The sequence below is a fragment of the Tachypleus tridentatus genome, chromosome 11 (assembly GCF_004210375.1).
Source record: "Tachypleus tridentatus isolate NWPU-2018 chromosome 11, ASM421037v1, whole genome shotgun sequence".
Classification (NCBI taxonomy): Eukaryota; Metazoa; Arthropoda; class Merostomata; order Xiphosura; family Limulidae; genus Tachypleus; species Tachypleus tridentatus.
Window position 1 is genome coordinate 36,297,903 of NC_134835.1, and position 15,432 is coordinate 36,313,334.

Sequence of the window (15,432 nt, forward strand, 5' to 3'; positions counted from 1 at the left end):
CGACTTGTAATTTGAGGGTCGCAAATTTGAATCCCGGTCACACCAAACATGTTCGCCCTTTCAGCCGTTGGGGCGTTATAATGAGACGGTCAATCCCACTATTCGTTGGTAAAAGAGTAGCCCAAGATTTGCCGGTGGGTGGTGATGACTAGCTGCTTTCCCTTTAGTCTCACACTACTAAATTAGGGACGGCTAGCGCAGATAGCTCTCGTGTAGCTTTGCGCGTGATTCAAAAACAACAACAACAAAAAAGCAAACCGTCCAGGAAGTAAGAGTTAGGAGTACAGGCTTGATTTCGTCACGTAATACACAAATCAACATGTTGAACGTCCTTTAACTTTCACTTCTTAACTCGGCGAGAAGATAATTACCGACAACAAGAACAACCAACAAGCAACTTCATTGTTTTATATCTCAAAGGGAAATAGGTAATTAGCGGGGAAATTATATTCTAAATATTGAGTTAAAATCATACGTTGTTGTTGTTTTGAATTAAGCACAAAGCTACACAATGGGCTATCTGTGCTCTGTTCACCACGGGTATCAAAACCCGGTTTTTAGCGTTGTAAGTCTACAGACATACCGCTGAGCCACTGGGGGCAAAATCAAACATTCTAGTTTAGTTACCAAAGCTGTTTAAAATGAAAGCATTTCCTGTGTCGGTTGAAAAATGTATCTATCGATTGATTCTTGAGTTATTTTTTTTCAGGTGCCTACTTATTATTAATTCTTTGTTTTGTAAAATGCACAAAGTGTAAATATTCAATAAACCTATTTGATAGTTATTTTGTTTCGTGCTGACGTCTCTTATCAGAATTGTGATTGGTTTGTATTTCGCGCAAAGCTGCATGAAGGCTGCGTTCGCTAGACGTTCTTAATTTAGTAGTAAAAGACTAGAGGGAAGTCAGCTAGTCATCACCATCCACTTGAACTCTTGAGCTACTCTATTACCAACTAATTTTACCAATGTGATTGATCGTCACATTATAATGGCCCCACGGCTGAAAGAGACAAGCATGTTGGGTGGGGTAAGGATTCGAACGCGCGACACTTAGATCATAAGTCAAACGTCCCAACCATTTGGGCATGCTGGGCCTTAATCGATGAGATATTTAACAAACTTACTGCCTTCTAAGCAATTTCGCACTAGTAATTATATCTGTAGGCAAAAAGTTAACTAGCAGTAACAAAAAAAAATAAATAAAAAACGATTCGGTCCATTTTCAGTGAATGCTTCTAGAGGAAACGCAATATTGCTGTTACAAATTTTAACACAATGTTCAAGTCATACTAAAAATTAAGATAGTAACGGTCAATATGGGAGAATTTAGGCCCTTTCATATAAATACCAAAGCAACGTCGCTGCTCAATGAACAAAAGCATTTCAAAATTGTTTTATATAATAGATTGAGAATCGTGAAATTAAACACAAATAATTTAGAATGATCAGAACAGATGATTTGGTTTAAGAAAAAGGGCTTATTTTTAGAAGGTTCTTTTGATGAGGGTCCCCCGCTAGTACAGCGGTATGTCTCCGGATTTACAACGCTAAAATCAGGGGTTCGATTCCCCTCGGTGGGCTGAGCAGATAGCCCTTTGTGGCTTTGCTATACGAAAAACACCCACACACACTCTTTTGTTAAGGTCGAATTAACACACACGTCACTGAGTTTATCAAATAATTTATCTTGGACACCTACGTTTTTTTTTTTTTATGAAGAATCGTACTGCTAGATGAACTGGAGAAGATTGGATTTATAGTAATATATTAGATATCTTCTTAAGAAGTAAATACCTTTAATGAAAGGTTTCAAAGATAATATTCCAGACTTTTTAAAAGCTTTTATTGGTTAAAAATCTGCTATCTAATTTATAATCTTGGTTTAAAAAAACTAAAAATTAGGTAATAATAATTAAATATGTAATTAATGATAATCGAATTTCTTGCAAACGTGTTAACAGCGAATTACAATTTTTCTCAGTACAAATTTTTTTCTGTAATTGTTGAACCATACTAAAAACACTTCTAACGTATTGAATGGGCTATCGATGATGCTTACAAACAAATAATTAAACAAATTCAGCTCTTGAAAAACACGAAATCATGTACGAATATCTGTCATTACTAACGGCGTGTGTTTTCTTATAACAAAGCTGCATCGGGCTATCTGCTGAGTCCACTGAAGGAATCGAAACCCTGACTTTAGCGTTGTAAATCCATAGACTTACCACTGTACCAGCGGAGGACTATTACTAACAGACACGGATCATTTCAGCCAGAATAATGAGAAATAATCCAATCATTTTTGACTGAGTTATAGAGCAAAAGCAGAGTGAAAAATTTGTCTCGATGTTAACAAATAATTTTAAAAATATTTTCTTGACCTTTCTGTGACCTTGATCATCCAGAAATTAATTACTTCTAGGTTGAATCATAGTCCAAATGTATACCAAGTTTCGTTTAAATCCATTAAGCCATTTTTGAGAAATCCTGATGACAAACGTACACACAAACAAACAACTTATGAAAGTATTGAAAAATTCATTCTATTTTGAAAGCTATGAAATATTTCTTAGAACATTTCCGTTTTGAGACAGAAACAAATTTATAACATTAATTATTAAACAAAATAATTTAAAACTTACTCAGCTGAAGATGAACTCCAAGTTAGGTCAGAGAATTTTTTTTCCACAAGCAAGAAAGAGACTATTATTTTCAAAACCATATTGAATTTCTTCATGAACGAAAAAACCCGAGTCAATAATTTTGGTGTAGTGAAAATGTAGGGATAAAATTTAACATCTTTTGTTTAGTTATATATAAAAGACAAACATTAAACAAACAATGGAAAACTCCAATTGTTTCGTTATAATTAATTTTTTTCTCCCTCGTTTATAGGGAAAATTCTTCGTCGAAATGACCAAGTTTTTCACGAACTAAAGAAGTTAATTAATTAGAAGTAATTAAATTAAAAAGTTGCCTGTTATAAATAATAAGCATTTTTTGTTTAATACATTCTATATTCACCCAATTTTTACACACCACCATGTACACCAATTACTCTAAATTAGCTTTATTATAAATTAAATTTACTTCTGCCTTAGCAACAACTGCTGTATTGTTGTTACAGTTAAAACGCTGTTCACGCGAACCAACATTAAGTACGCCAAGAAGAGAAAGAAAGAAACAAACAACGAACGTTATGTTGTTATTATGCATTAATTAACTCGGAAATATGTACAATAACCATCGAGTGTTTTGTCTGATATCTTTATTGGAAGGGTCACAGAAAAACGGTGAAAATCACAGTTTAGTGTGAGGTCTAGAAATGTCAATTTCAGTTGTACTAGATTTACTTCTTTGAATTTTAAAACGTTTGTAGTTCCTAGAAAAACAAAGATTAATTTATCAAAAAATAAAAGCAAGTAATGAATCTCAGAACAGCTGGTATGGGTATTAACACTTTTATTGATAAGGAGAGAACAACGTTTCGACCTTCCTGAAGATGACCTAGGAAGGTCAAAACGTTGTTCTCTCCTTATCAATAAAACTGTTTATACCCATACCAGCTGTTCTGAGACAAAATTTTATTTCAAGTGAGTTTCTCGTCATCAAGAAAAGCAAGTAATAATACTAAAATATATATAAAATGAAAATTTGTTGTTGTTTTTCGTTAGGAACGATAAGTAAAAACGAGTCTAAATGAAGCATAGTATGAAATATGCTACTTAGGCCCGGTATGGCCAGGTGGTTAAGGCACTCGAGTCGTAATCTGAGGGTCGTGGGTTCGAATCCCCGTCACGTCAAACACACTCATCCCTTCAGTCATGGAGGCGTTATTATATTAAATCAATCCCACTTTTCATTGGTAAAAAAGTAGCCCAAGTTTGCCGGTGGGTGGCGATGACTAGCTCCTTCACGTTACTAAATTAGGGACGACGGAGATAGCTCTCGTGTAGCATTCCGCGAAACAAACCGACTATACTGTTGATTAATTAAAAAACCGAATGAATAAAATGAGCTTATTTCCTTCTATGGTTATTAAACTGCACAAAAGTAATGAGACAGCGTTTCATCATATTTTTCTACACTCGTGATCTCGAGGGTTTATGGCGCTAGAATTTAAGGATAGGTTATTGCGGTACGCACAGAACAGGTACCTCTGTGCTTATTTGCGTTTAACAGCAAACAAACAAGTAAAAACAGGCAATATACACTGCTGGCCAAAATCTTAAGGCCAATGAACATAAAGAAAAAATATGCATTTTAGGTTGTTAGACACAACCACTTATTTGAGTAGAGCTTCGAAAGATGAAAGTAAGAAAAGGGGAAAAATTAGTATTTAATTGGGAAAATGTGAATATTATGAAATTAGCCTAAATACTAGATGGTCAAAATTTAAGACCATACAAAAAAGAAGTCCTAAACAGGGTAGGAAATGCCCAACAAGAGGTCTTAGTAGTAAGTTGCATGGCCGTCATTGCGAATAAATGCAAACATTCGCTTTGGCATGGTCGATATAAGCGTTTGCAGAAGGCTGGTTGGAATATTATTCCAAGTGGTCAAGATGGCTTCACGAAGATCATCCACTGTTTGGAATTGATGCCCATTTCTATAGGCTTCCCATGCCATCCACCATCAAACATTTTCAATGGGGTTCAGTTCGGGCGAACACGCTGGATGGTCCAAAGGAATCACGTTATTCGCCATAAAAAGTCCTTTGTCCTGTTGGCATTGTGTATTGCAGCGTTGTCCTGCTGAAAAATCCAGTCATTTCCACACAAGCGAGGGCCTTCAGTCAATAAGGATGCTCTCTCCAACATGCCAATGTAGCCAGCTGCTGTTTGACGCCTCTGTATAACCTGAAGCTCCATTGTTCCATGAAAAGAGAAAGCACCCTAGATCATGATGGAACCTCTTCCACTATGTCGTGTAGAAAATGTTGGAAGCCATCTAGACAATCCAGGTTAAAGTTTTTCTCATCAGAGAACAAAACCTTCGTCCACTTTTCTACGTCCCATGTTTGTTGCTTCTCACCAAAGTTTAACCGAGCTGTTTTGTGGTGTGCAAGGAGGCGTTACCTTTGAAGATGTTTACGGTTTTTAAAGCCTTTCTCTCGTAGATGCCGTCTTATTGTTCTTGAGCTGCGTTCTGCGTCCGTAAGGGCCTTAATCTGGTTCGACGATCGGCTGGTGTCTTGTCGAACAACCTGTCGAATCCACCTGCTCAACGCCGGGGAAATTTTCTTGAACCGACTACTTGAAATTTTCGTTCCGTATCCCTCAGGGTCTTTTAAGAAATTTGCAACAGCAGTTTTACTTCGCCCAATCTCACTAGCGATTGCATGTTGTGAGAAATTTTGCTTTTGCAGCTCGACAATTCTGCCACGTTCAAACTCTGTCAACTTTTTAACCTTTGCCATGTTTTCACCCAATGTAACACAGGAGATGTCAGTGGAATATGTTGATAACGCTAATGCGTGAACACAAATGACTAAATTTCGTTACGTGTTTACCGATTAACGCTTCGTTTCAGAATGGTCTTAAACTTTTGATCAGCTAGTATTGAGGCTAATTTCACAGTGTTCACATTTCTCCCACTGAATGCTAAAAAAGTTTTTGTTTATTTTCCCTTTTCTTATTTTCATTTTTCGAAGCTCTACTCAAATAAGTGGTTGAGCCTAACAACGTGAAATGCATATTTTTTCTTTATATTCATTGCCTTAAGATTTTGTCCAGCAGTGTATCATTATTTATTCGTAAGTGACTAAACGTTCTTGAATTCAAATGAACTTAATAGTTACAAATATTTTCAGTGATTTCTTTCCAAATAAGAAGAGCTTACAAAACGTTTAAAAGTGATAGCTACTTACTTTTGTGTTGGTATAAGTTGTACCATGTTTCAACTTACTTGATCTGTGATATAAGGCTCACAGTTAAAGAAGACACCGTAAAGTTAGCTCCTACACACACACACCCGAGGGTCGTGGGTTCGAATCACGGTCGCACCAAACATGATCGCCCTTTCAGTCGTGGGGGGCGTTATAATGTTTCGGTCAATCCCAGTATTGGTGGGTAAAAGAGTAGTCCAAGAGTTGGCGGTGGGTGGTGATGACTAGCTGCCTTCCCTCTAGTCTTACACTGCTAAATTAGGGACGGCTAGCGCAGATAGCCCTCGAGTAGCTTTGTGCGAAATTCAAAACAAACAAACAAACAAACAAACACACACACAAAGCTATTCAAATTACATTACATTACTCAATAAATGTTTACTCACACTTCCTCCTTGTGAATGCCATTCGATCATGTTTTTTAATATGGTAGACAATTACATCCAGTGTTATATCCATTCAAAGATTTAGACATAGATAAATAGCTAAACGTCCTCCTAAATCCTTTCCCACACACCATATGCTGGTTCCCGCAGCTCTTTGTAGGCTTGTAGGTATTATTAATGTGAATTCAGTGAAGTTTTTAAAGGAAACACTTACCACAAAAGCCTAGAGCGTTTACTCAGTTATCTGAACTACAAACTATTTAAACACGTATTAAAAGGATATTACACGACTGCACACTCTCACTTCACACGGCACTAAAGATCAGTCATGTAGTTCACATGGAAACATTTAACTTAAGATCTTATATCTTCTAGTAATTTTTCAGTCGGGACATTACACGCATTTAGGACCCTCACTCGCTATAAAACTAACTGTTTGGTTACTCCGAACTAACTCAGTCCCTTCAATACATTTGTTTCAGTTTTCTAGAACCTTCGTTTACAAACACACACAGAGAACGTCAAGCACAGCGTTTTTCAAACGATGGGTCGTGAGCGGGTTTTGGGGATGGATGGGTGAAGTATGAGTCAACGTTTTATTTAAATAAGTCAGATTGCTGTGTTTATTCGTGCTCGTAGAGATAACTGTGGTCGCGAAGACCAACGCCTGGCCGCGGGGTGTTGTCTGGCAAATTGGCCGAGAAACAGTGGTCTTGCTAAAGGCTAATCCAATCCGAATTCAGTGGAAGAGAATTATGGATGTTATACAACAGTGCGGGACAATGATAAATATTTTATTTTGGAAGACATTTTAGTTGTTGCAGGAACCTACGGTAACAATGCCATGACCTAATCCATGCCCCTTGTAACACTGCTGAAAGTCTACGGACTTATAACGCTACAAACCTTGTTTCCATATTCATTGTGAACACAGCACAGATGGACAACTGTTTAGCTTTTTGTTGAGAAAAAGAGACTGTGAAATGTTTACTTTAACTGGGTATCTCGTCATCATGATGCAGTGATGAAAACTGTGTATTTTTGTTCTTTATCTAGAGACAAAATGGAGTTATTTGGACTTCCGGTACTTTATTTTGGTTGCCTTAGTGTTCCTAGAGTTATATACAAAAACTGTGACGTTATACATTTTCCAAAGGTAACAGTCAAGCATATAGATGAGATTCCCAATATAGATTCACTTTTTTTTCAATGTATCTGATTTGGAAATGTCCTAGCCAGCGTATTTCTGTAAACATTACTGTTAACGTAAGTGCTAGTTATGTTACTGTCTGTCAATTCTCTTAAAACACCATCGGATACCATATAAAAATTATTATTAAACACGTAATATTGCAACAATCAGTTAATGCTAAGGTCACACTTTAACCTTAAGGTTAACTACTCTCGCAACAGTACCCTAAAGTTTTATTACTAGCTTATGTTAGGATTACTTTAAGGTCAGCGAATAATTCAACAGTAGTTTAAGATAAAACAGGAAACGTATATTCAACATGGAAAATTTAATAATGGTGAAACAACAAGTTATTTGAACTGGTTCGGAGTATATAACTTGGTTATGTAATGATCAACCATTTTCATTCAGCTTCAAAACCAAGGATGGTTCATCATGGTAATAGTTTCTTAATATTTAGATTATTTCTCGGAAAAATAGCGGTTGTTTGAATTTGTTTCAAAGATAGATGTATAATAAAAGAATCTCTGTAATGTTTCATCTAATAACACTACGAACGGATGATTACCACGTATATAAGAATTTTAGATTTTGGTCTTTTCACATATAAATAAAACAATATAATTCACAGGATGCTTTTGGACACGTAAAGCATGAGATAATGGAGTTTCCATTTTTTATAAATAAATATCAGTGATTATTTTTATTTATTTATTGCGAGAAAAAATAACTTCACAAAATGGAATTATACTCCTAGAGGTCCGGCATGGCCAGGTTGTTAAGGCACTCGAATCATACATAATTAGAGAGTCGCGAGTTCGAACCCCCGTCACACCAAACATGCTCGCCCTTTTAGCCGTGGGGACGCTATTATGTCTCAGTCAATCCCACTATTCGTTGGTAAAAGAGTAGCCTAGGAGTTGGCGGTGAGTGGTGGTGACTAGCTGTCTTTTCTCTAGTCTTAGGCTACTAAATTAGGAACGGCTAGCGCAGATAGCCCTCGAGTAGCTTTGAGCGAAATTAAAAATACTAACAAACAAACTCTCTTAGTCCACGTTTTAATCTGACTGCAGCTGAAACCCCTTTAAGATAGTGATTGGTAAAAACCCGTCACATGACAAAGTGACCTCAAATGTTAATTGGATCTCGTTGTGGTTAACCAAATACCACATGCTAAAAAAAAAAAGAAAGAAGAAAATTTTATTTAATAATTGAAGTCTAGAAAAAGTCCTTCGAATATAATGTCTTCCATGAGCTTGTTTACCTTAAGAACCTGAACATTTTTCAACAAAGTGTTGGTCAATAAAACATTTTCATCAGTCACTTTGTTTTCATTCTGTAATATGTTGAAAATAAACATTTACAATTAATGATTTTCTTTCAAAAGAAGTAGAATTAGTTATTTATAGGAAGGAATAATTTTATGTGTAAAGTGAGAGATTCGTTGTGGATGTATGAACCTCAAAGAGTTAATAATGATTATAAACGAACCTAATTATATGCTTAATTTGTTATCTAATACTAATGAAACATGCAGTTTTAGGTATAGATGTAGTATACGTGTAATTATTGTTCTACCCCAAAATGAATAAAACAGAACAAATGCCTTTTTAACTTAAAAGTGAAACCTGCGGATCATGAGTTTTTCTTTATTATATTTTGGGTTCCCCCCCTAAAAACATTTCTTAAAAGGCTTTTTAATAAATTCACTAACTAAACGTTCACGAGTTGTACATTACCCGGTCAACGTAGTCAAGATTTTGCTAGAATCCACTGAGTATGTTTTATAACAATGGCGTGGTTATTAATTGTATTTATTAGAGAGTTACTTCATTTTCTTAAGTTTTAGTAATTTATACTGTACGTTTAAATCTTAATTTGTAATGGTTTTCGAAATTAAAGAGCTCTTTAATTTATTCGTGAAAGATATTCTGTACTCACCATTTGGAAGACAAGAAAACACCAAAATCAGAAGCCAGTGAGACCGAAGTCGCCGCCTTGAGGAGGGCTTCGTTTCTTCCATAGTAAGAGATCGTTTTAATCAGAATAATGACAATAATCTGTTATTCTCAATGATTTAATAAGACGAAGGTGTCTCGACTAAAAATACATCTACAACGATGGTAAGTCCCAGTGTTGGGGGGCCCTTACCAGAGATTTTGCCCCACCAGAAATTTAACATTGCGGAAAGGACCCCAACTGATGCGTCAGAATTTCTACTGACAAACTGTTACATTTCATAGCAGTCAAAAGTTCGGGGCAATGTGCTTTCTTGGAGGCTATGGCCTTCAACGTCTGAACTCACTAATTGAGAACAATCATTACACATCTTAAGCCACGTGTTGATGATTAGTTTTCAGAATATCTATTATTCAAATCTGTTTCAGATTCATAATTCTCAGCACTTCTCAGACGTCCATACATAAGCTACGGCGCTGCTACAACTCTACCTCGCGTGCTGGAACTGCGCATGTCAATGAATGCCTGAGCGTAAAAGGCCCACTACGTAAGGCGAATTCGAAGAATCGTCGTGACTTGTGTATGGCGAGATAGGGCGAGAAGCTCTCTTTCATTAAGTATTTCTTGTTGTGGACTAAATCTTCCGAGCCATTACACGAGATTTTAATCCGTTGGAATAAGAGAATGTGAAAAAAAAATCTCGTGAAACTCCCACCGCAGAATAATTAAACTCATCAAAAATATTACTACTGTTACACATTTCCGACAAAAAAAAAGTCTGTCGTCCAATAAAGAAATTTAGGTTTCGAATACCTATCATATAAATTCAGGCTCAAATATAAGATGGTTGTCAGAAAGGAAGGCCTTTAAAATGGTATACTTTACAGCGACCTATTGAGGCAGAGAGAAGCTGGATCGATATAGAGACTTTATAAATAATGCTACAAAATTTCTCACCTTGTTATACTGAGAAAAATGATAATATTTAAAAGCTTTATGTTTCTAAAACCAGGGCCTGTTTTTCGACAAAACGTTCTGCTTTATAATGTTTTCTGGAAAAAATAATTTAGCGCACGATAAGTAACAAAAACTGTATAAACGTCATTTAGTGTAACAGCTATTGTGCAATGCAAAACCACAATTTGTTATTTGGTGTGTCAACCGCGGGGAATCGAACGTCGGATTTTTTTCATAGTAAGTCTGTAAACTAACCACTGCCCCACTGAAGAACCTCCGGGTAAATGTACCCTCTTTAGGTATCTAAGCACTCTTAAATGAACGTTGTTATTTTAAATTTGATCTACCTCTCATATCGTTGGTCAATAGTTTTCAAAATACTTGTTTCTTTGTTTTTGAATTTCACGCAAAGCTATTCGAGGAATATCTGTGCTAGTCGTTCCTAATTTAGCAGCGTAAGACCAGAGAGAAGACAACTAGTCATCACCAGTCACCGCCAACTCCTGGGCTACTTTTTTACCAACGAATAGTGGGATTGACCGAGACATAATAACACCCCCACGGCTGAAAGGGTGAGCATGTTTGGTGCGACGTGGATTCGAACCCGCATGGATTGAAGGCTTACAACCCTATAAACTGAGTTTCGATACCAATGATAGGCAGGTCGCAGATATCTCATTCTGTAGTTTTGTGCTTGATTTCGAACAAAGAAAGAACCTATTATAGATAATGTTTCTTCTTATAACGAAGTAAATATTATCAACAAATTAGGCCTAATTATTTTTACCGGGACTGCTTATATGAGGATCACATCCCAGTTTCACTCACTGAGATGCATGCAATGCAACGTCAACTATAATATCCTAATTCTGTGCATAGTTTCCGTGTTGCGGAACCTGTATAACTATAACACATTTTCTCACCATGTGTTGAAACGTCACCTGAAAATTAATATTCTAATCTTATTAGCAAGCACGTGAAGTGAAATAACATGGGTGAGATAAACACTCTATATAGATTCACTATTAATGCAACTTGAACAAAAACCCCTCTGCTTTCTCATATGCACACATTGTTTTTAGCTTTCTGCCAACATAAATCTTCAGCGTTAATATTAAGATTTAATTCTATCTTACTAAGCTTATTTAATATCAGGTGGTCCCCTGATTGTCATGTTCGTATTGTTTTGAATTTCTCACAAATCTGCTCAATGAGTAGACTACAGGGAAGGCCGCTAGTTAGCACAACCAACTCTTGGTCTACTCTTTTACCAACGGATAGTGAGATTGATGATAACATTATAATGTCCTCACGGCTGAAAGTGCGAACATTTTCCTGATGGATATTCGAACTCGTGACCCGCATATTGCGAGTTGCACTTCCTAGCCACCAGGGTAGTTTTGCCAGCTATCCTCCACACGTTTATGGACTTACAGCGCTAAAATCATGCGTTTGATTCTTGCGGTGAACACAGCAGTTATCCCAATATAGTTTTGTTGTAAAACAGACAAACGAACAAGATATCAGAATCAATAAGCTTTAAAACTTAACTGTAGTTAATGTGTGTGTTTGTGTGTTTTATTATAGCAAAGCCACATCAGGATATCTGCTGAGCCCACCGAGGGGAATCGAACCTCTGATTTTAGCGTTGTAAATCCGGTAGTTAATGTACTTTAAAGTGGTTTGAAAATTAGGTACCTTTACTAACTATTATAAACATATTTATGGAAGGAATTTTTCTTTATAGTAAAACGGAACGTAATACGAGGTTAGACAAGATAAGTTTATTACCAATAAACAAAAACGTAGCGAGATGAAACTTCTACAGACTACAAAAACTAATACGAAGGAAACAAGTGAAATAACATTTCTTTAACGTAAAACAGAACACAGTAATAGATTAGGCGAGAATAGTGTATTATCAGTGAATAAAATCCTAATAACATAAATATATAAGAAACTTCTACAGACTACAAAAACTAACACGTACGAAACAACTGAAAGAAGCCTCTAGAATTCAAACGGACGTATTTATTGTTGTTGAAACTAACAGATCAGCTAAACACATTGCGATAAATTCATTCACTTGGAGTATCATGGACGACACGCGCTGACACTTCCTCTTGATGTTCTATTTACATTTTTTTTTGTCTGGTTGTGTTACACTCTGTATGAAAGTATGTATTTTAGGATTAAGAAATACCGTATTGCTTCGGTATAAATAATTAAATGTGTAAACCATAGACATGTGATGTGAGAAAACGCGTGCCATTCATTTTCTTACCAAACATTATAGATATTACTTTCGAACAATAACGCGTGTCAAATTTTAATCTAAGTTAATTTAAGAATATAAAAAATCATCATTGTTATGGTTTCTGCTAGATAGAAGGACCTTCAAAAAACATGGCATACAATGTTCTTGAACGTGTAATAAACGTTCGACTCGTAATCCGAGGGTCGCGGGTTCCAATCCCCGTCGCACCAAACATGCTCGCCCTTTCATCCGTAGGGCGTGATATAATGTGACGGTCAATCCCACTATTCGTTGATAAAAGAGTAACTCAAGAGTTGGCGCTGGGTGGTGACGACTAGCTGCCTTCCCTCTAGTCTTTACTCTGCTAAATTAGGAACGGCTAGCGCAGATAGCCCTCTTATAGTTTTGCGCGAAATTCAAACCAAAACGTTCGAACCAATTTGTTGGTATCTACTCAAGAAACGATAATTAAATAGGTCGAAAGCATCTAATGATTTCTCATTTTTTTTCTCTCTTGTTGTACGCGTTAACTACGTTTCGTAAATTAAGTCCGGTTCCTTTACAGGTTGCAAGGAGCTGGACCACTTTAAAGGTCTTTATTTTCAACCACAAAATTAACTATTTTAGTATTTCAATAACTATCCACGTCGGTTAATATGAACATAGAAAACGTGCTCTACGATAAACGGGTTTGCTAAGAAAGTGACCAACGGTGTTTTATCACATCACGAACAGGAACCATTATTTATACTGAATAGACTTTTCAGTCTTTAAAGACTGTTACCAAAATGACGACAAACATCTGTAAAACAATGTGCACGTGCACGGCAGTTCTGATCGACTCAAATGAATGTGTTTGTGTTCTTAAGCTTCTCAGTTTAAATGTTCTATTTTCCCAGAAACAATTTAATTTAAAACACTTTCACGTTTTTGACAGACAAGCAGGAGTTTATAACGATCTGTGAAAGTGCACGTTTCTCGAAATAGCAGGCTTCTCCCGGTTTAGTAAGTTCAAATCATTCGCCTTTCGTTGCTTATGGCCCAACATTTTATAACTCTGGTAAATATAGACTACAGAAGTTAATTTTTGAAATTTGTTTTGTGTAAGATGACTTCAAATTTTTAGCTTTATATATTATTAAAGTTCGACATGCAGCTTATGTGACAGTCGATTAGGGAAAAAAATATTTTTTATTGTTTAAAATACTAAAATATGTGGTAAAAATCCTTCGTCACTGCTTTAACGGATTTTAGTTTTTCCTTTTTATCAAAATTTACACGCAATTCGTGATGACGAGAAACCCGCTTGAAGTAAAAAATGTATTCTAAATACGTCTAGTGTTGGTACTAAAATTTTAATTAAAATAACGTACAGAACAACGTTTCGACCTTCTCGGTTAACAAAGAGAGTTAGTTTGTAACTGACTGTTACTGGGTGCGTTGCAGAGACGAATGTGTGAACGAGTACGAGATTGTAGGGGGCGTTGCAGGTAGATGTTAGGTTATTAATTAATATAGGTACAAAGGTGTTCCTTTATAATGGTTTAATTTTGGTTTGAGCTATTATATAAGTAGGGCTTCTTTAATTATGCGTTTGTTTATGTTTCTTTCCTTACTTAATATGTGGGTGTTTTCTACGGTTATGTTGTGTTTATTTGATTTGCAATGTTCAAAAACGTACGAAGGTGTTTTTGTATCTGGTTTCCATTTTCCTCCTTCTTTCTTCAATATAGATGTCGTAGCAGTTGTTACATTGTATTTTATAAATAATGTTGGTGTTGTGTTTGTCAGTGTAGTTTTTACATAGTATGGACTTTAGTTTTGTACCCTGTTTATGAATAAATTTTGTGTTTACTGGAATGTTGTGTTTTATTATAAGTTGTTTAGTTGCTGGTTAGTTTTTGCTAAAATCAGGAACATATGGTATGCTCGAGTGCAAGGTTTTGTAGTTTGTTGTATTTTGATTACTGTTTGTTTGTTGTTGATCTTGATGTGTGTGTGTGTATAGTTTTTCAACGGTTTTTGAAGGAAATCTGTTGACTTTGTTTGTTTTTTAGTTTCGAGCAAAGCTACACGAAGGCTATCTGCGCTAGCCGTCCCTTAATTTATCAGTTTAAGACTAGATAGAGGAAAGGCAGCTAGTCATCACCACCCCCCGCCAACTTAGGCTACTCTTTCACCAACGAATAGTGGGATTGACCGCTCATCGTAACGTCGTCAACGTTGAAACGACGAGCATGTTTGGTGTGACAGAGATTTGAACCCGTGACCCTCGAATTACGAGTCGAGTGCCTTAACCACCTGGCCATGCTGGGCCAGTAGTGGGTGTAAGACTGAACTGATGGCTTGAGATTCAATCTGTGTCATGAAAATGTTGGCTAGAATTGGTGACACGAGATTGCCCATACTGTATCATCAACATATCTCTACCAGTATAGTAGTGGCTGTAAGGCTGAACTGATGGCTTGCATTTATATTATGTTCTTGTATTTGAACTGAATATAATAAAGTGTGGAACTAGAAGCTGTAACTGACAGCTAAAATTTGGGTTTCGATACCTGTTGTGGGTAGAGTACAGATAGCCCGTTGTGTAGCTGTGTGTTTGACAACAAACACTTTGAATTTACATTCACTTTATACAAGTGCATTAGTAATATACTATATATAATACATTTCATTTTATAGCAAAATTAACACAACTGCGTCGAGATTGTGTATACGTAACACTTTTACATTACGCCCAGTTGAAACAAGTATGTCAGAACATGTACTTTAATGTGCTGGATGAAG

The 15,432-nt window shown here is 36.2% G+C and overlaps 1 protein-coding gene across 4 annotated transcripts in view; it reads right to left on the reverse strand.

Moving 5' to 3' along the window:
• Positions 1–9,919, reverse strand: part of LOC143231936 (neuronal acetylcholine receptor subunit alpha-7-like) — a 131,476-nt gene extending 121,557 nt beyond the window's left edge. For all 4 annotated transcript variants that reach the window (XM_076466814.1, XM_076466812.1, XM_076466815.1 and 1 more), the window contains exon 1: positions 9,411–9,919. In XM_076466814.1, the coding sequence (XP_076322929.1) occupies positions 9,411–9,492 (82 nt within the window). In that variant the 5' untranslated portion in view covers positions 9,493–9,919. The remainder of the gene's footprint in view (positions 1–9,410) is intronic.
• Positions 9,920–15,432: the final 5,513 nt, after the last annotated feature.